Source organism: Pezoporus occidentalis, unplaced genomic scaffold (genome assembly GCF_034315485.1).
Source record: "Pezoporus occidentalis ecotype Australia unplaced genomic scaffold, CSIRO_AGI_Poc_V1 ctg215, whole genome shotgun sequence".
NCBI lineage: Eukaryota > Metazoa > Chordata > Aves > Psittaciformes > Psittacidae > Pezoporus > Pezoporus occidentalis.
Genome location: NW_026914018.1, coordinates 982,213 through 1,006,003, shown reverse-complemented (window position 1 = coordinate 1,006,003; position 23,791 = coordinate 982,213). Strand labels below are relative to the sequence as shown.

The window sequence follows — 23,791 nt, the reverse complement described above, 5'->3', positions numbered from 1 at the left end:
CATTGATGGCTGGATATCTTTCTACAAAGCTGTGGTGCCCCTCAAAGGGTAGTACCACCATATGATGTCAGAATTGTGCATTTTATTTTCTCCTTCATGTAATGCCAAAATAAAGTCTTTTTCTTCTCCCTGTTTCCATCCCATGCAGTCAAGTAGTGTATGGGCTTCAGTGTCAATGGCAGAATTTAATACCGATTAAAAAATGCTGATAGTTCTCTTTAAAATATGTATTGATTATCATGCTAATTTTACAGAGCAGACCTCAAAAAATCCTGTATGCACAACCAGATTTGTACTTGGTCATGACAAGTAGTAGGAATATATGGACCGGTAAAAGGAGCAACTTCTTGCATTTGCACTTCTGCTGAATAAAATGAAAACATGAAGTAGCAGCTTTAGAATGCCTGGAACACACTAATGCCAGAGCTACATTTACATTATTTATTGTATCTTAATATTTCTTAAGAAGCCCACTTGTATCCAGATGTTTTTCTTAGAGTAGCCAGATAAGCTAGATTTCATCTTCTGCAAGTGTTCATGTAACAATTTCATAGCACTGTAGTGGGTAGTACTTGGGACACTAGGTTAGAATCAGTTTAGACAGAAATGCCTGCAATAAGAGTTAGATGTTGAAATTATTTCTCACAGATTGTACAGAATGAGTAATATAATAACGAAGTATTTCACTTACAGGGGACACTAGCTGGGATTCTTATTGGGCTTGCTCAGTTAAACTGCTCAGAATTAAAGCTGAAGAGACTTTGTTACAGGCATGGGTAAGTTTATTGAATTGTAGATTAACATTGGGACTGCAAATTGAACTGAATGCAGCAAGGAAAAGGCAAACTGTGATAAGATGGACTTGTAAAATACAAGACAGTTTCTGACTTCACAAATATGTCTTGATTCTAGTTTTCATAAAATATATAACATTCAAGAACGTCATTCATTTTCAAGATAGTAATATATGTGCTAATCTTGGTGCTAAACACTTAATTTTAGCCATATTTTTATTTTTTATTGAACTGGATGTTATTATGCAGTCTTGAACTTCTGTGAAATACATAACATGCAAAATGCTTGGGTTAGCCAACAGCAACAGAAGACGCTTGAAAACAGCTTTTCTTTTGTTAAAACAATTTTGTTGTTTACTTCAGTGAATAATGCATTTGTCTTACTAGGAATCATATGTTTAAAAATACAATAATTTTATTTACTTCAGTTTATTAGGTGTGGATAAATTGTTCTCCTATGCCATCAGTGAATGGCTTAATGATATCAAGAAAAACCAGCTACCAGGAATTTTGGGAGGAGTAGGGCCCATGCATTCCCTAGTGCAGTTAGGTAAGTTAATTCTTATTTCTGTTGAGACACACATGGCATTTTCTTTAAAAAACAAACAAAATCTGATAAACCTGCAACATATACAGTGTTAATACTTGTTTTTCACTTCTCTCACTTCCTCTCAAGGCAATCTGATTGTCTAAGAGAGCTGTCTAACTGGTGTTATGTCTTCATTTTCAGTCCAAGGTCTGAAAGACTTGGTGTGGTTACCAATAGAGCAGTACCGGAAGGATGGCCGTATTGTAAGAGGCTTCCAAAGAGGAGCAGCTTCTTTTGGCACTTCTACTGCAATGGCAGCACTGGAGCTAACAAACAGAATGGTTCAGACTATACAGGTATAGTGTGTTACTTCTGGAGTTAAGCCATAAGCTGAGAAGTGTTGCTAGTAAGTGCTCTATACTAAGCTAGTATCTTAATGCTGTATATTTAAGGTTGGGAACATATCTTTTAAACAAAAGAAAATAGAAAAGCTTGCAGCAGTCTGTGAGGTGAGAGCTATGGCATCAGTGGTTAGAAATGGTGTTAAAATATTGCTGAACACCCAGGTTGTTACATGTTTCTTAATGTCTTTATTTCAGTATACAGTTTAATACTAAAATACTCAGCTGCACTAAAAAAGTCACTGATACAGAGAAAGGTGAGCTCTTCACACACATGTATTTTTCAGTAATAGATTCTTTACTGTTTTTAAAATATCAGCTTATCTGTACTTATTTAAAAAAACACCAAATCAACCAACAAAAAAAAAAGTGTCTCAAATCCAATATTGATCGTGTTCATGTACAGAGAAGTCTGTAAGACTTTCTGGATTTAACCCTAAAGTAATCATGGATTAAAGTGTTAAGAAATTTATGTTCCTTAATGTAAAATACATGATGAAATTACGCTTTTATCACGTAGTTTTGCAAAAATGTTACACATGACTAAGCCTGAACATCTATAGTAAAAAAACCTAGTGGTGTTATCCACATGAGTGGAGTTAAGTGTATGCTTGTATGTTTATTCGAAAACGTACCATTGATCAAGTATTTCAGTTTCTGTTGAGCATTTTGTGCAGAGTAGAAGATGCCTTTGAAGGAATAGGAATTAGGGTGGAAAAAACCTGATCAAAGCCTACAACATTCGTTCTTTCATTATGGAACTTGTATAGTTACAGCTGTAGCCATTGCAGAAGTTCTTTTAGAAACCTTAAATCTGATGTGAATTAATGATATTTGTGGAATTAGAACTCTTTTTATTTCAATTGTGTCACCCTATTGGTAGTTCAAATTTGTGATTTGATACAGTAAGATTTATATATTTTGCATTTGCTCCTGATCTTCAGGCAGCTGCAGAAACTGCATATGACATGGTATCACCAGGGCCTACTTTTATTGAAGCAAAAAAGATCAAACGATTCCATCCTCATCGTTTAGCTCATCAGCCAGTAGACCTACGAGAAGGTGTAGCCAAAGCATATAGTGTAGTAAAAGAGGTGAGTGCAAAAGTAGTTTTCCTTAACCAAACTGAAGAGTTATTTTCTAAGACAGCAAGTAAAATACTGGTATTGGTTTAAGTTCAGCTCATGAAGAAGGGGATTTAAATTTTGAACAAGACTCTTCATCAGTAATCTTAAACCAACAGAAACCTTGCCTGGAAAATTCAGAGAAGAAGAAGTAAATTCGTAAGTGTGAATAGGACTTCATTGTTCTACAGTTGTGAGGATTTAGTTATTCTGAGACATGTAAACCTGATTTCCCATCCTGTGTCATCTGTCTCCCCTTCCTTCCCCCTTACCTCTCTCCCCTTCCCCTTTCCCTGTTAACTCTGGAGTTAAGAAGTCTAAGCATAATGCTGGATTTCAAACGAGTGAAGGCTCTTTTTACTATTACAGTGTATAACAATTAGAATGCCGACCTGGTTTTATTGTACTTTTGATGTTGTATTTCAGTTAGCTGAACTTAATAGCATGTCTAGGAAGTTGGGTCTCAACCGGGGGGGGGTTCAGTGAATTCTGTCATTTTTTTAATGGATCACAGTACCCAACAGTTTCTTCACTTAATGCACAAGAAATGCCACCAGAATTTACATGAAATGTTTTCATAATAATTCATAGTAGTGTTATTTTAGGCTGCATTAGAAGAACTAGATCATATTTGTGTTAGTATAATTGCACTAGTTATAATACAGATAAAAAAGAAGATAAATGCTGAGCAGTTTTAAGTTTCCCTTAAATTAAGGAGTGGTTTTCTTTTTCAGTGTAAATAATTTCTGTTAATTTCTTAAAGGGGATTACAGACACAGCCCAAACCATCTATGAAACTGCTGCTCGTGAGCATGAAAACAGAGGAGTAACTGGAGCAGTAGGAGGAGTCCTCCGCCAAATTCCACCAACCGTGGTGAAACCTTTCATTGTCGCAACAGAGGCAACCTCAAATGTTCTAGGTGGAATGAGAAACCAGATCAGGCCAGATGTGCGTCAAGAAGAGTCTCAGAAGTGGCGCCTTGGGGAGGATTGAGATTATAAATTTGGCTCAGCAGGTAGCAAAGCTGGAAATGCAGAACACTGTCCCATTGGCAGTACTAGATGGAGCTCACTTTGTTTTGTCATGTTCATCTCAGGAACAAACGAGATTTTCAACAACTGTTAGCAAAACATCCAACCAAAAATATTTATGAAGTGGAAAGCGAATTGGTACTTGCTTATACTGTGTGTTACCAATACATTTGGTAGATAGTGCCAACATAGTGAAGCATGCGCTACCAACTCGGACACATGCTTGCTCTATTCCGTTTACCATATTTTTCTTGGTGGATTTAACATCTGAAGCAGCAGCCTATGTGGTGAAACTAAATATACTTTAAAGATGATTTCAGAGCATAGTCAAAGAACTGTCTTCGATGCTCTTTACTGACTAAAGGATAAAAGCTTTCATTTTGGAGATGAAACATGAAGGCTATATAATATGGAAGTAGATAATATTGTTTAGTGGTCATAAGCATTGCTTTTAGCGTGGCACTTACAGCAGTGTTGATACACCTATGAACAGGATTTGTTCCTAAATATTAAATGCCTACTTTTGTGGGTCTTTGAAGAACTTGAATGTTGCAGAAATGTTCTGTTGTGTTGCACTTTAAATGATATGGCCTGTATATTGTGCTTTTTTTATAGTGTGAATAAAATGTAATGTGCATTATCCTTTATGTGATTTAGAAGCTTATAAAATTATTGAAAAGAGCATCATATGATGATGACCCTACAGAAAAGTGTCTTAAATTTGTTTAAACTCATGTTAAAACACTTATTTTCTGTTACACTAATTACAATGCTAAAAATAACTATTCTTCAGGAAAGCAGCAGCCAACTGTTCTTTGTAAGAATGAGAAATCCTAAGTAAAGTAAAACTAAATTATTTCATAATTAAAATTCTACACAGACTTTATTTTAATAACTTGCTTTTAAAGTTCCTATTGTTGCAAAGTTGCTGCTCTCACAAGCTGATTTAAATTGTGCTTCATGAGTTATTTGACAATGAGTATTTGGGGTCATTTAATTTGACAAAAGACACAAACTTTTAAAATTGAGATTGGTACTGACATTATTTACAGTTTAATAGGTGACCAGTGTCTCCACAGGGCTTTATTAAGCAATTTGACATTATGCCATTTCTGAGCAGTTAAAAGGCTCAACACTAGCTGTGCAGGAATAAAGCTTTTGGTTTGTATTTTTTTTTTTTTTTCCTGGTATTAGCAGAAACTGGAGGATAAAAAGTAAGGACTGTTTTGAAGAGACAAATACTAGTTTTGAATTTCAGCAGCTTAACACTTTGGATGATTTTGTCATAATCCTGTGCTTGTCTTAAATGGAGATTCTGTAAATAAAAGCTGTGTGGAAAATCTCCACTGAAAGAAATTATCATATGCTTTTGATCAGACTTCAGTTTCTGTGGGTGATGAGGAAGTAGTTCCCTCTTTTAATACCTGCCACTAGCAAAAATTTTGCTGCTGGGCCTTACAGGACAAATAGGAGTCTGTGAAGGAAAATAGTTACTGCTTGATCATCCTGATATTATGCTGAACTGTTCCTGAATGCCAGAGAATCTGGCTAGAAGGTAAATGATTTGAAAATGTCACCTCTGCTGGGAGAACTTCTTCAGTTGGCTTGATTATTTTTTATAAAACAAAACTCCAGTTGCAAACAAATTCTTGCATTGGGTGACAAGTGATATTAGAGTGTTTTTTGTTTTGTTTTATTTTGTTGTTTTTTTTTTTTTTCATTTACTGGAATCATTAAGTTGTGGTACACTTTGAGGACTTGATAACTTAAATAACTTGTAAGCAGAAGGAGATGCTTTTGAGAGGACAAGTACCTGATTTAATGGAACAAATTATTTTTCTGATGTAAAAATACTTGCTGCAGTTCATACTTTTGTCCAGTAATTAGAGAGCTCTGCATTAGTGAGAGGTCACAGTATTGAGCATTTTGCACAGGAATAAGTTCCAGGTTTGCAGTTTAGCACCTCCTGAATGCTTTCACAAGAAATGGCTGTGCATCAATGCAAGTAAGTAGCAGGGCATCATTTTCATTTGCAATTACTGTACTGTGTAATTTTGGCTGGTCCAGTTTATCTAGTTAATTGAAGTATACTGTAATTGTAAAAATCTGCATACTTTCTTCCTTTTTTACCTTGCTGAAAAGGAGCAGTTGCATTTCAGTGTTCGTTTCATTTTCAGCTCTGTCATGGTCTGGTTGTACTGCAATGCAATTGGAATATATTTTTTATATGAGGGCATGCTGTCAAGGTAAAACATTTTTAATAGAGTGTCTCTCATTGTCAGCAATACATTTGTACAAAATAATTAAACTTTACTTTTCACTATGTAAACGCATTTACTGCTTGCACTTTATTGAGCCTTTTCAGTGAAACTGATTTACATTTTTCCCAACATTTTTACAAGCAGTTTCTTAATTTTTTTTATGTATATTCTGCATTGTTTTTGAGTTGTGACATGACCGTGCAGTGTATGAAATGTTTAAAAAAAAAAACAAAAACCAAGCCTCCAAAACTCGCCAAACTAGCCTTCACGTTTTAGGAACTTGTTTTCAAAATGTGTCTTGTATGGAGTGGCTTGTGTTTTAAATCAAAATGTATATATTGTGTGAGAAGGGGTTCATCATATGCTCTGCTCAATACTGTAAGAGTTTTCAAGCACTTAAAATAATACCCAAAATGAGATTTGACTCTGAACATATTTCCTGAAAATTGAAGCCTGTGGATACATTACTGTATTGTCTCTGAGCACGAGGAGATCTGCAAAAATGTCATTGTACTTGAGTTTTCCACTGAAATCAGTTGCTATAGATATTAGCATTTTTCGTGTTTATAATGGGTGTAAACTGGCACAGTCTATGTTCAAATTCTCCAGTGTTGAACCGACTAACACTACTGCTACTACTACTACTTACTACAATACTTTACTGATAGACAGAACTGTTATCCTGGGTTTTCTTAAGTATCCTGGCAGTTCAAATAATACATAAACAAATGCCTTAAGGGAAGTCGCTGAAGAAAGCCATCTTTTTGAAAAATCAGAACAGACCCTATGCTGTATAAGAATCTTAGCATTGACTGACAGTAACACTCATCACATCCATGTGCAGGCAGTTTTCATTTTCTTTCCAATATCTGTTGACAGTCCCTAAATACTGTGGCTTTTTAGCAGTGCAAGTACCCTGGCATACTTGCCTAATGATAAGCATTCAGTCAATCACTGTAGAGTTCATACGTGGTTAAGGGATGTGTCTGGGTTAGTATTCTTATTAAGTGGTTGACTGTGAACATAGATGGCTTGCTGTCATTGCCAGTTGTTGGAGTTGCGAAGAAAAGTTTCTTAATAAACCAAAGCATTGTTAAATGCTTACGAACAAGACACTTTTACTGAACGTGATGCATATACCTGCAGATGTGATACTAATTCTACTTTAAATCTTGAAATGTATGCATTTTGTAAATTAGTGGAATCCAAAAATTTGTTTGGAGTAATTAAGTACTTCTAAATATTTTAAATACCCTAAATCTCACAGCAGTATAAGTGGTGTCAGAAAAGGTGTGGGAATTTATGTCAATTTGATTCCCTAGTGTGGATAGTTTTCTCAGTCTCCAGGCATCATGAATTATGCTTCTGACAACTGTTTTAAGTTGCTCTATATGTTGAATCCTGTTTGCAATTAAAAAATTAAATACTACAAATTAAGTACATAAATACTAATAATGCATCTGTACTGGATTTCTTAATGGTGAGGTAGCTCAGACAGAAACACAGCAATTTGTGTATACGTTTGTTTATATTTTTTGCATTTTTGCTTTTGTAGTAGTTTTGTTTGTGTATAGTTGGCTAGTGTAAAGAATATAATCTCATAAAATAGAAACTACTGTTGAAGGGAATTGACTGTTTCAACTTGAAGTTTTTTTGCTTAAAGTTCTTGACCCTTCAGTCTGTCTTTGAGGATTATTTTTGACCATAATATATATGGGCACCAAAAGTGTATATTTTAGCTTTTTAAAATGCTGAAAGGCCTGAGTGCAAATAGGTTGTCCTGTTAAATACGTTTAATTAAAAAAAAAAATTCCCACAAATTTGTAACAATACATAAATAAATACCTTAATTTTTTTCCTTGAGTTGTTTTTCTCTACCAATGAATGTAACTGTCCTGGGTTCAGCAGTAGCAGTCATGTTTCTCCTTCTTGGTAGCTGGTGCAGTGCAGTGTTTTGACTTTCAGCCTGGGAACAGAGCTGATAGCGATGTTTTGGTCTGGCCAGGGACTTTGTGAGCCTCATGCTCTGCCAGGGAGGAGGGGAAGCCGGGAGGAAGCAGAGACAGGACACCTGACCCGAACTGACCAAAGAGGTATTCCATACCACAGCACGTCATGCCCAGGAGGTAACTGGGAGTTAACCAGAAGGGCTGGGAGACTGTGGGGTTGGAGGAGGTATCGGTCAGTGCTTGATCGGGCTGGAGGGGGTGAGTTATCGGTCAGCTGGTGGGGAGGTGTTGTATTCTCTTCCCTTGTTATTTCCTTTATCATTGTTATTATTGGTGGTAGCAGTAGTGATTTGTGTTATACCTTAGTTACTAAACTGTTCTTATCTCAACCTGTGGGAGTTGCATTCTTTTTAACTCTCCTCTCTGTCCCTCCGGGAGTAGGGGGAGGACAGGAAGTGGGGGGAGTGAGTGAATGAGTTGTCTGGTTTGGTTTAAACCATGACAATAATACAGAAAACAGGTTCCCAAAATAACAAAGTTCACTGTTAAAACCTTTTACCTACCTGGCTATACAGCTGTATCCATTTTATACCGAGGGGAAAAAAAAGAAGAATTGCACAGAGGTCAAAAGCTGAGGAATAAATTAATGTGGCTGCTACAGATTTAACCCATCTCTATTGTGCATTAACCTAATGCTCATTAGCTGTATGGTCACATGCTGTGTTCCCCAATTGTGTTCCCCCATTGCCCCATTTAATTACTGAGCATGTACTTAGCTCCATATTCAGTGATGATATTACAGGTTTATTAGCTTCGAAGACCTGTGAAGAATGCAAAATAATTAATTTCTCTCAGGATGTATGTATGATGTCCGCAGGCGTTTAGTTACAAGAATCTGAGAAGACATCTTAGAAGGCTGAGTAATATTAAATACTGGTGGCAATGCAGATCCCTAAATAATGAGACATGTGACAAGTGTAAATAATTTTTTGCTGTGTTTTGTAATGTTCTTATAGCTTAAGAAAAGAAGAAAAAGTCACTGTATAATGATTGGGTAACTCTTCTGTCAAACAGGACCCCTTCACTGAGCCCACCCTGTGCAGCTCCTCCTCTTTTCCTCCCGCCCTTTCTTAAGTAAGGCCTCATGTGGATTAACTTTCAGTATTATTTAAAGGCTTTTTTTTTTTTTTTTTCTCTCCAAGTAAGTTCTGTATAAGCAGAATAAGAGAGAATTGTGGTGGGGTTTTTTTGGTCTGTAAGCAAGGTGAACAAGCAGCTGCTTAGCTTTTCTAAACATTTCTTATAAAAAATGATGAAGGATCCATAAACAAACGCTGTGCTGTGCTGAGGGGAAATGTGGACCGCAGAGGATAAATAAGGAACAGCTTGGAATTTCCTGGGATCATCACAGGAAAGTATGAGGAAATAGGAATTTATTTCACTTGTTCCCAATGCTTCCTTTCATAGATCAAAAGAGAGAGAATTGTTAACTCTCATATGCAGTTTGTGCTTCCCTGGATTTTTGAGTCGTCTGTCACTTGTAAGAAATTAATTGTATAAAAATTGCTAGTGTGCATTTCTGGTTCTCTCATTTTAAGTGCTGTAATTCAGGTTTGTGTCTGCATGGCCAGAATATCAGGCTTCATTTTGCTCCAGTGAGATGATACAGGATGGCGCAAGCTGGAATCACAACCCAAGGGAAGTGCCAAAGCATTTCTCTACACAATACTAAAGTGTAACAAGGGTACTCCTGATGTCTCCAGGTTAGTCCCAAGAGAGAAGAGACAACCTTTTAAATGTGATATTAGAAGATTAGGTTGTTTTGGGGTTTTTTTTGGTTGTGTTTTTTTTTTTTTTCTGTCGTATTCCTAGCAAATAGTGTTTTAAGCCATCTGGTATTATCATAGATTTAAAAAGACTTCATAAAGCTGTCTTTTGATAAACTGAGGTTTCAGGCTGGTTAGCTCTGAAGCAGAGTGATTAGATGAAAGCAGCATTTACTGAAAAGCAACAATGAAGTATTTACAGCCTCCCAGTTTAAGCTCCCCTAGATGCTTGCCATGAGGGTTTGTGAGATAGTTATGGGTAGTATAATTCTGTCTCAGGCTCTCATTTGTGTATCTGATTACTTGCTCTCTTGTTGATTTCATTCCGTGATGATAAACTAGGTTGGAAAAGATTTTTTTAAGATCATCAAGTCCAACCTTTACTGTACTAGGAGCATGAGTGTTAAACTTGGCTCTTACAGTCCAGGAGTGGAAGGAAGACTCCAGGGGCAAGAAGAGATGTGTACCTGTATGAACAGGAGAAAAGTTACTTTAGTTTTGAGGGTATGGACTACCTGTGCCTCAGCACAAAACTCAGTAAAATGGGGCTTGGTCCATTGCAGCTCATGGGCACAAATGTAAAATAAGTAACAGCTATCTTGATTAGAAAGCTTTTACATTTACCTATAGACTTTAACACTTGGCAGTTGTTTGGTACTGAAGATTTGCTGGTGGCTCTGACAGCTCTGAGAATGTAACAGGACTTTATTATTTTCCTGCTTTCACCTCTGCTGTCTGTTCAATTTGAGAACACTTCCTACTCCAGGTACAACACAGGGAGGCTTATGTCTGTTTGGAGGTGAAAGGAGTTGTGTGGCTGAGGGTGTTTGACAGTACTGTGCTGTTCTTTGTAAAAGTGGCAGATGCAGGCATGGTGTGCTGAACCACAAAAGAAGAAGAACTGGAGGGTGTGCTGTGAGAGTGTTTGTAGGACTGTAGCGTGGAATTAGGAATAGGTAATAGGAAAGCAAAGTATGATAGAAGTGGATGGAAATAGTAGTGCTCAACTGGATAAACAGTTCTTTTATTACAGACGCAAGTTTTTAGGAAATAGAGTTCCTGCTCTCATTTATTTCTTCAGTAGTTTTTAACAGATCTGAAATGTTTCCTGGAATTATTCAATAAAATAAAATGCTTCACCATCAGTATGGCCTGTACCTCTGTACTCAGTGTCTCTTAGACACTAAAGGTACTTATTTTGAGCAAGAGGCTTTCAGTGATGCTCTTGAGTTCTGTTTTCTCTTGGCCTTTCAGAGCTATTCAGTACCTTGCTGTAATGGTATCTGCTCTTGTTCTTTTCCATGTCTTTTTTTGCCTCTGACTGCTTGCTTTCCTCAGAACAGTCAACAGGCCAAACTCAGAAGATGGAAATCATAGAATCAGCTAGGTTGGAAAGGACCTTCAAGATCAAGTCCAACTGTTACCCCAGGACTGCCAAGTCCACCAATAAACCATGTCACTGGGCTTCATCTGTATGGTTTTTGAACACTTCCATGGATGGTGATTCCACCACTTCCCTGGGCAACATTTTCCAATGCCTGACCACCCTCTTGGTGAAGAAATTTTTCATAGTAACCAGTCTAAACATCCCCTGGTGCAGTTTGAGGGACCAATTATACTAATTCCATTGGATGCAAACCCTCTTACTTGATAACTGGATTTAATTCACACCACCCAAAAGTATTGTCACAGATTGTGGTTTTCTACTTTACTGTTTTTCTTTCCTAAGAGCTGTAACTTAATACCCCTTTTTCCTTTTCCTGACCAGAGGTGATGCCTCTGAATAAATTTGTAATTCAATCAAGTTTCACAATTCATTCCAGCAGGAAAAAAATCTCCCAAGTTTGAGAACATCCGTTGACATGGGATTGTAACCTGGGACCTGTCAGTGACAGGAGGCAATTAAAAAGGAGGATGTCCCTCTACATTAACCATTAATACTTCTGTGTCATTGCCCAAAGCCTCTCACATCATTTAATGCAAAGATCCACACAGATGTTGAGAGGTTTTCAAATGCAATTTTCATCACGACCATCTTTCCTTGCTGTCCTCAGCCTGTATTTTTACTATGCTGCTTCCTATTAAGCATGAAACCCCGAGAATAGTTTTTAACAGATATTTCTGAAGACACAGAAAAAGACAGTAAGGATGATGAATGAAGATGAGCAGTGTTTTTATTCCACCGCTGAGCTTTGCTGGTAAGTGCTTTTGTGTCTGAATTATTTGATCAGTACTGCTACCCCAGAGGCAGTCACTTGAATTTAAACTTGCTATGCGAACAGAAGAAAGAAAAAGTAGATTAACATTGAAGACTTGAAAAACATTTGGTTTTCTTTTTCAGTACTCATTTTAGGGGTAGCTATCCAAACAGGTCCACTGGAGCCCTCTTTACGTTGCTGAGTAAGAACTAATTGTTGCTTTTGCAAAGCTTACCTCTCCACCTAAGTTAATATAGGGAAAGGATAGTAAAGTGAGTTCATCTGTCCAAACAGAAACTGCAGAGCTGAGGAGGAAGCTATGAGTATAAACACCCAGCCCTCCTGAAGAAGGATGGAGATATTTGTTTCTAAAACAGACAGTATCTTTCCCTTGGTGGGAAAACAGGGCCTTTCTGAGCTTTCTGTTTAGGAATACCAGCCCTGACTCTCCCCACAACAGGTCTAAGGCCAGGGCCATCAGGTGCAGGGACTGACAAGCAGTTTCCTTTCTTCCTGTAACATACTGGTATCACTCCCTTTCCTTTTCTAAGGAGATATTTTTTCAGCCCATTTGTGATGTAAATTGGGCAAGATCTAAACTGTCAGAGGAAGCTAGCAAACAGCATCTCAGTACACCTTGTTCTTACTGTAAAATCCCAATTGCAGAAATGCTTTCTCCTGTTTTTTTCTATTCTTGCTTAACAGGCAGAGGTCACCAGTATCGAGGCCATATTGCTGAAACTGCAGCTGTGCTGGGCAGGGCACGTCTCTAGGATGAAGGATCACCGCCTCCCTAAGATCGTGTTTTACGGTGAAATTGCCACCAGCTGCCGCAAGAGAAGTGCCCCAAAGAAGAGAGATAAGGACTCCCTGAAACAATACCTTACCCTTGGCCATATTGACTACCATCAGTGGTCCACCTTGGCCTCCAATTGGGAGCCTTGGAGACACACCATACATAATACCGTTGACTCCTTTGAGAACTCACACAGAACTAGTCTCAAGGAGAAAAGACGACGTAGGAAGAATCACTCCCCACCTATACCACCCAAGGAGACCTTTTGCTGTGCTTTTTTCAGCCGGATTTGCCTATCTCACATTGGCCTTTTTAGTCATCGGTGTGCTTGCAGTAAGCGTGGGTAAAGCCCTTCCCAAATCTTTGTTCGCAAAGTCAAGCCATGATGATGATATTTAAATAATATATTTAAATATAAATATATCTATTTATATATATATATATAAAAGCTAGTTTTCTCCTGCCTTTTGCATGACTTCTGCATTGCATAGGAAAATAAACACCCTGGGCTCAGCCTGTTGCAAGGTGCTGTGATGCTGAGACTCTGATTTAGCACAGCTGTCCATGGAGGCAGGTGAAAGGCTGCTCACACCTTTTCCTGTACTCTCAGCTGATGAAAAAACCTCTAAAAGCATACAGCAGAACTAAAAAAATGAAACTGTGTCCCTGTCTATTTATGGCAAGGGTAAAGTGAGAGTTTGAGGATAACTGGAAGAGAAGACTCCTTCAAATTCTTTACTGTTTGAAAATTGAAGGACCTGCTTAGAATAAGGCACAGAACTGGGAGTGTTTGACAGTTTTCTTAGTCTCCAGGGGATCTTCCACATGACTGAGTCTGGTTTGCTGAAAGCTGTTTCCTTCTTCAGATCACTTTCCTGTTTAAGATCAAGTCCAGTCTGTTAGGTTCCATGCAGCAAGAATTTACATTCCTCAGACATTTCAAAATCCTGAATTTCTCTACAAAGTGTTTCCAGAAATGCCAGCTGTCACTATAATGCAAAAAAAAAATTGAAATGTATTTTCAGAATAACGCGTTTACAAAAAAATGGCAACTAATATTGTCTCCTATAAATCAAACTTCATCCTATGTATCTATTGCAGGTTGGAAAAGATCTCTGTAAATGACAGCATATAAGCTTTGCTGACTCAGGACACAGAAGGTGCCAGATCATCACTGAGGTCTATGGTTGATGGCAGTTTCATGTGTCATCATATGAACTTCATCATATGAACATGTTGGGATGGCTCCTATGACTGGAGTGTTGGAACGGAAGGTTACAGGCTCTTTAGAAAAGACAGGCCTGGCAGGTGGGGAGGGGGAGTTGCCCTTTATGTTAGGGATAGGCTGGAACAGAGTATGGAACTCTGTCTGGTGAGCAGTCAACAGAGAGTTTGTGGGAGAGGGTTAAAGGGAGGACAGCGATGGGAGACATCACTGTGGGGATCTGTTACAGACCGCCTGATCAAGAGGAATCTGTGGATGAGGCACTCTAAAGAGAGATAGGAACAGCCTCACGCTCACAGGCCCTTTTTCTCATGGGTGACTTCAACCACCCTGATATCCGTTGGAGTGATGGTATGGCCTGGCACAAGCTATCCAGGAGGTTCCTTGATTGTGTGGAAGACAACTTCCTTCTGCAAGTAACAGAGGAGCCGACAAGGAGAGGTGCCATGCTTGACCTTGCGCTCACCAACAGGGAAGGGCTCGTTGGAAATGTGACGATCCAGGGCAGCCTTGGATGCAGCGATCATGAGATGGTCAAGGAAACTTCGAAGGAAAAAAGAGGCTTATAAAAGGTGAAAGCAAGGACAGGCGGCCTGGGAAGAGTACAGGGATGTCATTCAGGAAGCTAGGGACCAGGTTAGGAAAGCCAAGGCCCAGTTAGAATTAAACTTGGCTGGGGATGTTAAAGATAACAGGAAGGGATTCTATAGGTACGCAGTGAATATAAGACAGACTAGGGACAACGTGGGCCCCCTCCGGAAGCTCTCAGGAGAACTGGCTACCCTGGATTTGGAGAAGCCTGAGGTTCTCAATGACTTCTTTGCCTCGGTCTTCACTGGCAAAGGCTCTGACCACACCACCCAAGTCTTGGAAGGCAGACGCAGGGACTGTGAGAATGAAGAACTTGGGCCCACTGTAGGAGAGGAACTGGTTTGAGACCATCTTAAGAACCTGAATGTACACAAGTCCATGGGACCTGATGAAATCCATCCACGGGTCCTGAAGGAGCTGGCAAATGAAGTTGCTAAACCACTGTCCATCATATTTGAGAAATCATGGCAGTCAGGTGAAGTTCCCGATGACTGGAAATAGGGAAATATAACCCCCATTTTCAAGAAGGGGAAAATGGATGACCCAGGAAATTACAGACCAGTCAGTCTCACTTCCATGCCTGGCAAAATCTTGGAGCAGATTCTCCTGGAAGGCATGCTAAGGCACATGAAAATCAACAAGGTGCTTGGTGACAGCCAGCATGGCTTCACTAAGGGGAAATTCCGCCTGACCAATTTGGTGGCCTTCTATGATGGGGCTACAGAACTGATGGACAGGGGTAGAGCAGTTGATGTCATCTACCTGGACCTGTGTAAAGCGTTCGACACTGTCCCACACGACATCCTTGTCTCTAAATTGGAGAGACATCACTTTGATGGATGGATCACTCAGTGGGTAAAGAACTGGCTGGATGGCCGCACACAGAGAGTTGTCGTCAATGGCTCAATGTCTGGCTGAAGACCAGTAACGAGTGGTGTCCCTCAGGGATCGGTGTTGGGACCGGTCTTGTTTAACATCTTTGTTGGTGACATGGACAGTGGGATTGAGTGCGCCCTCAGCAAGTTTGCCAATGACACCAAGCTGTGTGGTTCGGTTGATAAGCTGGAGGGAAAGAATGCCATCCAGAGGGACCCTGACACGCTTGTGAGGTGGGCTGATGCCAACCTCATGAGGTTTAACCATGCCAAGTGTAAGGTCCTACACCTGGGTCGGAGCAATCCCAGGCACAGCTACAGGTTGGGCAGAGAAGAGATTCAGAGCAGCCCTGTGGAGAAGGACTTGGGGGTGTTGGTTGATGAGAAAATGAACATGAGCTGGCTTCAGTGTCTTCTTGCAGCCCAGAAAGCCAACAGTATCCTGGGCTACATCATAAGGAGCGTGACCAGCAGATCCTGCCCCTTTACTCTGCTCTTGTGAGACCTCACCTGGAGTATTGTGTGCAGTTCTGGTGTCCTCAACATAAAAAGGACATGGAACTGTTGGAACAAGTCCAGAGGAGGGCCATGAGGATGATCAGGGGACTGGAGCACCTCCCATATGAAGTTGGGGCTGTTCAGCCTGGAGAAGAGAAGGCTGCGTGGAGACCCCATAGCAGCCTTCCAGTATCTGAAAGGGGCCTATAGGGATGCTGGGGAGGGACTTTTCATTAGGAACTGTAGTGATAGGACAAGGAAGGAGTAACGGGTTAAAACTTAAATGAGGGAAGTTTAGATTGGATATAAGGAAGAAGTTCTTTCCTGTAAGGGTGGTGAGGCACTGGAATGTGTTGTCCAGGGAAATTGTAAATGCTCCATCCCTGGCAGTTTTCAAGGCCAGGCTGGACAGAGCCTTGGGTGATATGGTTTAGTGGCAGGTGTCCCTGCCCATGGCAGGGGGGTTGGAACTAGATATCTTAAGGTCCTTTCCAACCCTAACTATTTGATGATGCTACCTGGAAAAAAATTACATCCTTACATGGAATCATAGAATCGTTAGGAAGCCAGCTCATGTTCATTTTCTCATCAACCAGCACCCCCAAGTCCTTCTCCACAGGGCTGCTCTGAATCTCTTCTCTGCCCAACCTGTAGCTGTGCCTGGGATTGCTCCGACCCAGGTGTAGGACCTTGCACTTGGCATGGTTAAACCTCATGAGGCTGGCATCAGCCCACCTCACAAGCGTGTCAAGGTCCCTCTGGATGGCATTCCTTCCCTCCAGCATATCAACCGAACCACACAGCTTGGTGTCATGGGCAAACTTGCTGAGGGCGCACTCAATTCCACTGTCCATGTCAGAGACAAAGATGTTAAACAAGACCGGTCCCAACACCGATCCCTGAGGGACACCACTTGTTACTGGTCTCCAGACGGACATTGAGCCATTGACCACAACTTGTTGTGTGCGGCCATCCAGCCAGTTCTTTATCCACCGAGTGATCCATCCATCAAATTGATGTCTCTCCAATTTAGAGACAAGGATGTTGTGTGGGACAGTCTCAAACGCTTTACAACGCTTTTTTTTATGGATTGTAATTGTGGCTATGATAGTCCAGGAAGTCAAGATATATGTGAAAGAGCAATAGACGTTGCACTTTCTGCAGTTAAAAGACATGTTTTAAAATATTTAGTTATAATTTCCCCAAATTTTCTCTTTTTCAGAGGGGAAGTTTCTAGCTGTTCAGAATGAAATACTGGGGTTAAGCCTTCAGTAAAAAAGGAATCATACTGGCAAGAAGTACTAACAAGAAAGTCGATGCTACAGAAAAAAACTGTCTTGATAGCAGCTATAGGCATTCACAGAGACCAGGGAAAGTCACAGCAAATTAAGTGGTGCTGTTTTGCAAGCCATCCACAACTGAAGTGATGATCTTAATATAACCAAGGCCACTTTAATTACTATCAATACATTAGCTCCTCTTTCAACAGAGAAGATGATTAAAGGCTTATTTAGAAAATACATCTAAATGGCCTTCCAAAGAACAGTGATTATTGCTTTGTATTGCAATGTTAAGAATAGTTACATGTATTGTTTAGAATGAAAAGATTCTGTAAACTGCATTAAGAATATTTGAAAATGGAAAAATTATATTACAGTTAAATAACTTGAATCGTGAGAGTATAGTGCAATGGTAATTTTAGAAGACATTATTCTGTCTGTTAATGGAGCACATCAACATGATGCTTTTTTAGCTGTATGATTCCCACTCATACAGTGTGATGCTGCTAAAAACCCTGTGTACCATTTGAACAGTTCAGGACATGCTTTCCCTTAGTAAATTCAGCTCCAGCCATGGAGGGAAGATGATGGAAATGTGATGAGGAAATGTTTCTCATTACTGGCTTGCAGTCTAGCTAAAGAACCATGTCAGAATTGAGTCCTGCACTGAAATGCCTTTGCTAAAAAGACATTACAGCAAGTTTATGTTCTCTATGGTTTGGGTTTTTTTTTTGTTTTTTCCAGTTCTTGATTTGGAAAATTTTGTAGTTAATTTTTATCCAGCAATTGAACAAATGGTGGTGGTGTTTTTTTTGGTTTTTGTTTTTTTTTTTTGTTTTTTGGGTTTTTTTTTAACTTATATGATATTTTTGTAGGTATTGCTTTTCTGCTGTAATCAAATGGGGTTCTCCATGTCTACAACCTGTAAAACCCTGTTAACGAGGTATTTAAACACTTGGCATTGATGACAAAATTGTTATTTCCAGAAAAAATATGTTTTCTAATAAACAAACAGGAGTCATGGGATAAGGAATTTCTTGTTTCCACGTATTTCTTATGAAATGATAGTCTTTTTATATGCATTTATGTACAGCTTAAGCTGTACTTCTCCCCTCTTTTCAGCAGCTACTCCGTGTCCTGCTCTGCTTCCTAAGGTGTGCCAAGATACTTGGGTTTGGTTTTGTGATACATAGTGAATTAGAATAGGAGCTGGATAATTAACGGTTTGCTGTTATTTAATCTGGATCACTTCACTGATTCAGTTCATCACACACCTACAGATCCAGCTGTTCTGAATCAGCTAAAGGAGAAAGAACAAACAAGTGGAAGAGAAATCTAGCTGGTGCATGGCAAACCAGAGTTCTTGAAAGAAATCTATGGGAAACTGTGGCCTCAGCAGAGCTGCCTTTATTTCTTCATTCACTTTCAGGGAGAAATTACAGAGAACTTGCCATCTCACAAGCACACTGCCTACGAGCACTTTTAACTGTTGTCGCCTGTCATAGTGAGATGTGACTTATTATTGCTTTTGGAAATACATTTTGATATCTGCTTATCAAACTGACTCTCAAAAGTATGTTCTCTGCTAACTAAAACACAGGTAAGAAATCTCTTTTCTTCCTTTTCTCTAAGTAGTGGAAATGCTCTCACTATCTCACTGGTCTCTAATTGTGAGGTTTACTAAGTCAACACTGATATGCATAATGTGTTAACTTACCATGTGTTACAGGATGTGAATTGGCTTTGACAAAAATGTTGCAAGATTTCATCTTTTTTCTTTTTTTTTTTTTTTTTAACATTAATTTAGTAGAAAAACCCCTTGATAGCATTTTCAAACAATGCTTTCCATTCTGCCTGCATTTCCATTTGTGCTGGGATAAATAATACTGTACTATGTTGGTGATACAATACTGGTTCAGTTTTTATGCCTGTTGTGATACTAGTTTAATTGGTCTAAATGTCAGATGCTGTTAGTAGCTTAGAGGATTCTGTGGACTCTGGCAAAGACTCAGTAACATTAAAATAACATTAGTATTTGTACAGAGCTGGCCTTAACATTCTTTACCTACACCACATGTAACTCAGTGCATTTTATATGCTATAATTATTTCTACATGGTTAAAAAAATCAAGTTTTTAAGCATCCATAAGGCATGACTGACTGTGAAAAGAAACTCTTGGATCTTAACTGTCATTCTGTCATTAACAGATGATTTGATGAAGCGTATTTGTAAATCCATGCAGATTTGCACTGACAGCATGGTAAAGTGACAAAAACTCTGTTGCAGTGACTTGTAGCTGGAACTAAATTTTTCTAGAAAAGCAGTAATTAATTTCTACCAGGAGAGGCTGCTCAGGAACTGTTTCTTGGCCATATAGACGTGCCAAGAAGGAAAACCTAGCTGGGCTGCAGCTCTGCTGCTGTCAGATGTTTGTCTGTGCCCCCCTAATTGTTGGAAATGTTCCTTTTCCTTTTATGTGTGTGTGTGCATGAGTTCTCCTCAAGCCTTTTATGATATTCTGACATATCAGTCATAGGCCAGTCTTTCACTCAGTAGTGTCAATGGGCCTGAGGTTCTTGAAGGGTTTAGTTCTTTATGTCTCTACCTCAGCTTCCTTTAATAAAACTCAGTAATAAAGTAATAATTTTCATTCTTATTCTTATTAAACAATATGGCAGTAACTAAAAACTTTTCATACCATTGTGGCTCTTCTTACTATACTGATGAGTGGCTTACAGTTTTGGCAGATAAGAAGAGAATACGATAATTCACAGTATTGCAGTCCTTCAGAAAAGTCCCATGCCAACTTCTCCCATTCCATCCTACCCAAGGACCAGAGCTTACCATAATCTTGAAACAATCAAGGCAAAGCTGCCTTGGACAGCTATAGCAGTCTTCGAAATGCTGTCAGGCAGACTTCTTGGCTTACAGCCTTTACTCTGACATTTTTAGTTGAGCTCCAAAGCAACCAAAGTCTCCTCAACAGCCAGCCACACCAGAGCCTGGACCATATCAGCTGAACTGTCTGGGCACTTGCCATTCAATGATGTTGAACATGACTGCAGCCAGCTCCTACCAAAGTAAGCACATTTCCTCAGCCACCAAGAACTACATGGGTGGAGTTAAATCATCTTCATCCATTTCTTTGGTAAAGGGGTTCTAGCTGTGCTCTTCAAGGCAGAATAATTTTGCTGTTCTTGCACAATTGCCTTGGATGGTGTCTTCTGGGTACTCTTTGGTTTATGGTCCCAGGCAGCCAGCTGTGGCTTCCTTTGGTGTGTCTGGTCAACTAGAGTAGGACATATAGTTTCTGGGGGGCTAATGGAGACTTGGGAAAGCTGGTTCCTAAGCAGGCTATGTGGGGGTCCGGATTTGCTGAAGGACTGGGCGGGTGGAAGAGAGAGATGGTGGGCTTTAGTGGAAGAGTGAAGGAGGAGGGGATGGATGTCAGTAATGATTTTTGGCACCTGCTGAACAAAGCCTGTGTCATTTGGTGACCTTTGTCTTCACTTGTGGCTCAGAGCAGGCCCATAGCTCTCTGGTTTGTCCTACTCTGCTGCAGCTGTACCCAACACGTATCGCTTCCCAGTCACGCTTACCTCTGCTGTGTCCTTGGATGATACTCAGATCTGGATCTGTGGATTTGTGCTCCCCTGAGGAGTCCTTTCATCAAGTAGCAGTGATGGAAGCTCACTGTGCCCAGGCTCTGGATCGCAGGAGAGGAGGCATCCTGCTGCGAGCAGACTAGACCAGAGGGGGTGATGACAGCTGTTTTTGAGGATGACTGTCTTGTGAAGGCTATGGACAACATTTATGACTGAGCAGTGAATTGGATCCTGGTTGCTGGAGTCAGAGGTGCTAAAACATCAGGAAAAAATGGTAGTAACAAGCCCAGGCTCCAAGTATGTGCAGGTTTAGTGGCTGCTGTTCATCCACACACAGAAGGAAGTTTGACACAGAAGGTATTAAACTTACGAACACACTTTTGAGAGGAGATAATCTTGATTTACACTGACAAAGCTTATAAGGTAGAGGAGTCCTGGCTGTCCATACTCCGTAAGTTATAAGTGAAACTGTTCTGTTCATTCACTGTCTTTAATGAATGCAAACAAGAAGAACATGAAAGTGAGGAAAAAAGAAAAGATGCAATTTTTACCACTGGGGATCTGGGTTTGCTGCTTTCAAAACTCTTAAGATAGATAGAATGTGCATCAATCTCTAACTTAATAGAAAAAGGATGTAGCTTTCATCCTTTCATATTCTCTTATTTAGCTATAGCACTGTTATGTTATGTTATGTTTTTTTTTTTTCTTTGTACCTCGTGGAACTTTTCTTTCCTGGCTGAGTCACTCTTTGGCTGCAAGACTCCTGTTTATTGTTGTCTGTGATTGCTCCCACTTGAGCCAAGACTAAGCACAAAATATGGAACCTTATACTTCAATTATTTTACTCTCAAATATTTCCTGCAGAAAATCAATGCTTTTGTCTATAAACTCGTACTTTGTGTGTTAAAGATACAGTTCTTCACCAGCCTGAGAGACCTCTCACTTCCCTTCAGCTGCAGGGATGAGGTTAAGGCTGTGTCTCACAACAGCTTTCTTCCCCATTTCCAAGCCATGCCTTGATCTCCAAGTCACCTGTAAAAGCTTTCAACTTTGTTAAAATGTGAGTCTGGAACTCAGCTTCTGGCCATCCAAGAGTACTGGGTCAGGATTCAGATCAAGGCTTGCAGTTCATACAGTGTTGTATGGATGTGAAAATTAGCTGGGATGATGACATCTCCTGAGCCCACCTGACTCACGTGAAAGTCAGTCAAATAGCTACCACCATCCTCCATCTCAGGGAGTGAAAATGCTTGTTGAGAGCAGTTTCGCACCAAGTAAATTCATGTTTTGTGTCCATCTTGTAGCTCTGAGTTTTGCACATTATTGTTTTGGAATCATATCTGTATCTATGTGCAGGACTTGCCAGCAACCACAACAGAAATGGAACGAAAAGTCAGTTGTTAGTGTTGTTCTCTCACTGCTTCATGGTGTTTAATTCCAGAGCTCCTACTCTATTGTCTATGTATCTATTCATATAAACACTGGCAATTCTGAAGGCATAACTGGTCTTCCCTCATCAGACAGACTTTGGAATAATTCTGGGTCAAGTTAAGGCAGGACAGAGTAATTTCTGCTATGAGAGTTGATCATATGTAGGAAATACAGCAGCTAAGGGCTTGGGGAAGTGATGAGCAGGTTGATGAGTTCTGCATGGTGTTTGAAACAGCTCTGTGCTGCAAAGCACTACTTCCTTGATCGCTTCTTTTTCAGTACAGACTGCATGGGCAAGGCAATAAATGTGTTTTAAAAAACTGCATTCAGAGAGGGTTTGAGAGTAACGAAGCCGCAGAGATAATATGTATTAAAAAGGTAGTCTGCAAAAAGACAAGGCAGAAAGGATTCTTCCAAGATGATTCATTATCTGCGTCCTCACAGAACTGTAAACTAGAGTAGCTTCATTGCAGATAAAGGACCCATGTTGTTGGAGACTGGCTCTGTAGCTTTGTAGTCCTCCATGCATCTTGCAGTGCCTGTAGTTAGAGATGAGTGGGTAGGAGAGTGTCCTTTGAAGAAGGCAGTTAATGGACAACAGTGTTTTGTAAGAAGTCTTTTTATGATATTGCTCTGCTGTTTGGGGTATCTGTATTTCTGGCAAGAGAATTTTAAAAGTGGATCTTCTTATAACTGAGTCCCAGGGTCTTCCTATAACTGAGAAAAAAACTCCTGCAAGGTTGCAAACCACATTCCGGATAAGAAAACGACTTAAGAGACTTAAGCAAAGCTGTTTGCCATCACCTGAGGTGTGATCCAGTTTTATTAAATGGGCTGTGCATTATTCACTGCTGAGGGGAAAAAGGCAAACAAGACTAAATCAGCTGTATTAGCTTGAAAACAGACTAACAGGGGTAATTTAGTATTTAGGTTCATATACACTACTGTCATTGGTACTGCTTTGCTATCTAATTGTACATGTCCTTAAATTTTTGTTGTTAAATGTCCCATTGACACCTGCAACTCTGACAGTGAACTGGCAGGATCGCACAAACCTTGGACAATCCAAATTTTTGGGTGGATACCTTGATTTTAAATTCTGCTGGGAGCCATAGATCAGGAGTTCTCCACCTAAACCGTTAAGTGCAAGCATGTGTTCAGATCACATATATCTCACAATAAAGGGCCAGAAAAAGCAGGGTGGAAGAGCCCAAGGAAAGGGCTTTTTTAAGAGTTAGCTCTTGGGTTAGATGTGGCAAACGTTCATGTCTTCTCCTTCACCTGAGATAGAGTGCAGACCTAAACACAGTTCAGGTTCCAGGAGAGCGCCCTAACAAAAACCTGTACTCGAGTTCAGCTTTCTCAACCTTGAAAT

General features: G+C 39.8%; 1 protein-coding gene across 2 annotated transcripts in view; it reads left to right on the top strand.

Annotated features, from left to right (window-relative positions):
• ATG2B (autophagy related 2B) overlaps positions 1-7,997 on the top strand; it is a 51,773-nt gene extending 43,776 nt beyond the window's left edge. For both annotated transcript variants that reach the window (XM_062619873.1, XM_062619872.1), the window contains exons 38-42: positions 694-776; positions 1,223-1,344; positions 1,525-1,679; positions 2,669-2,818; positions 3,612-7,997. In XM_062619873.1, coding sequence (XP_062475857.1) covers positions 694-776; positions 1,223-1,344; positions 1,525-1,679; positions 2,669-2,818; positions 3,612-3,842 — 741 coding nt within the window. In that variant the 3' untranslated portion in view covers positions 3,843-7,997. The remainder of the gene's footprint in view (positions 1-693; positions 777-1,222; positions 1,345-1,524; positions 1,680-2,668; positions 2,819-3,611) is intronic.
• Positions 7,998-23,791: the final 15,794 nt, after the last annotated feature.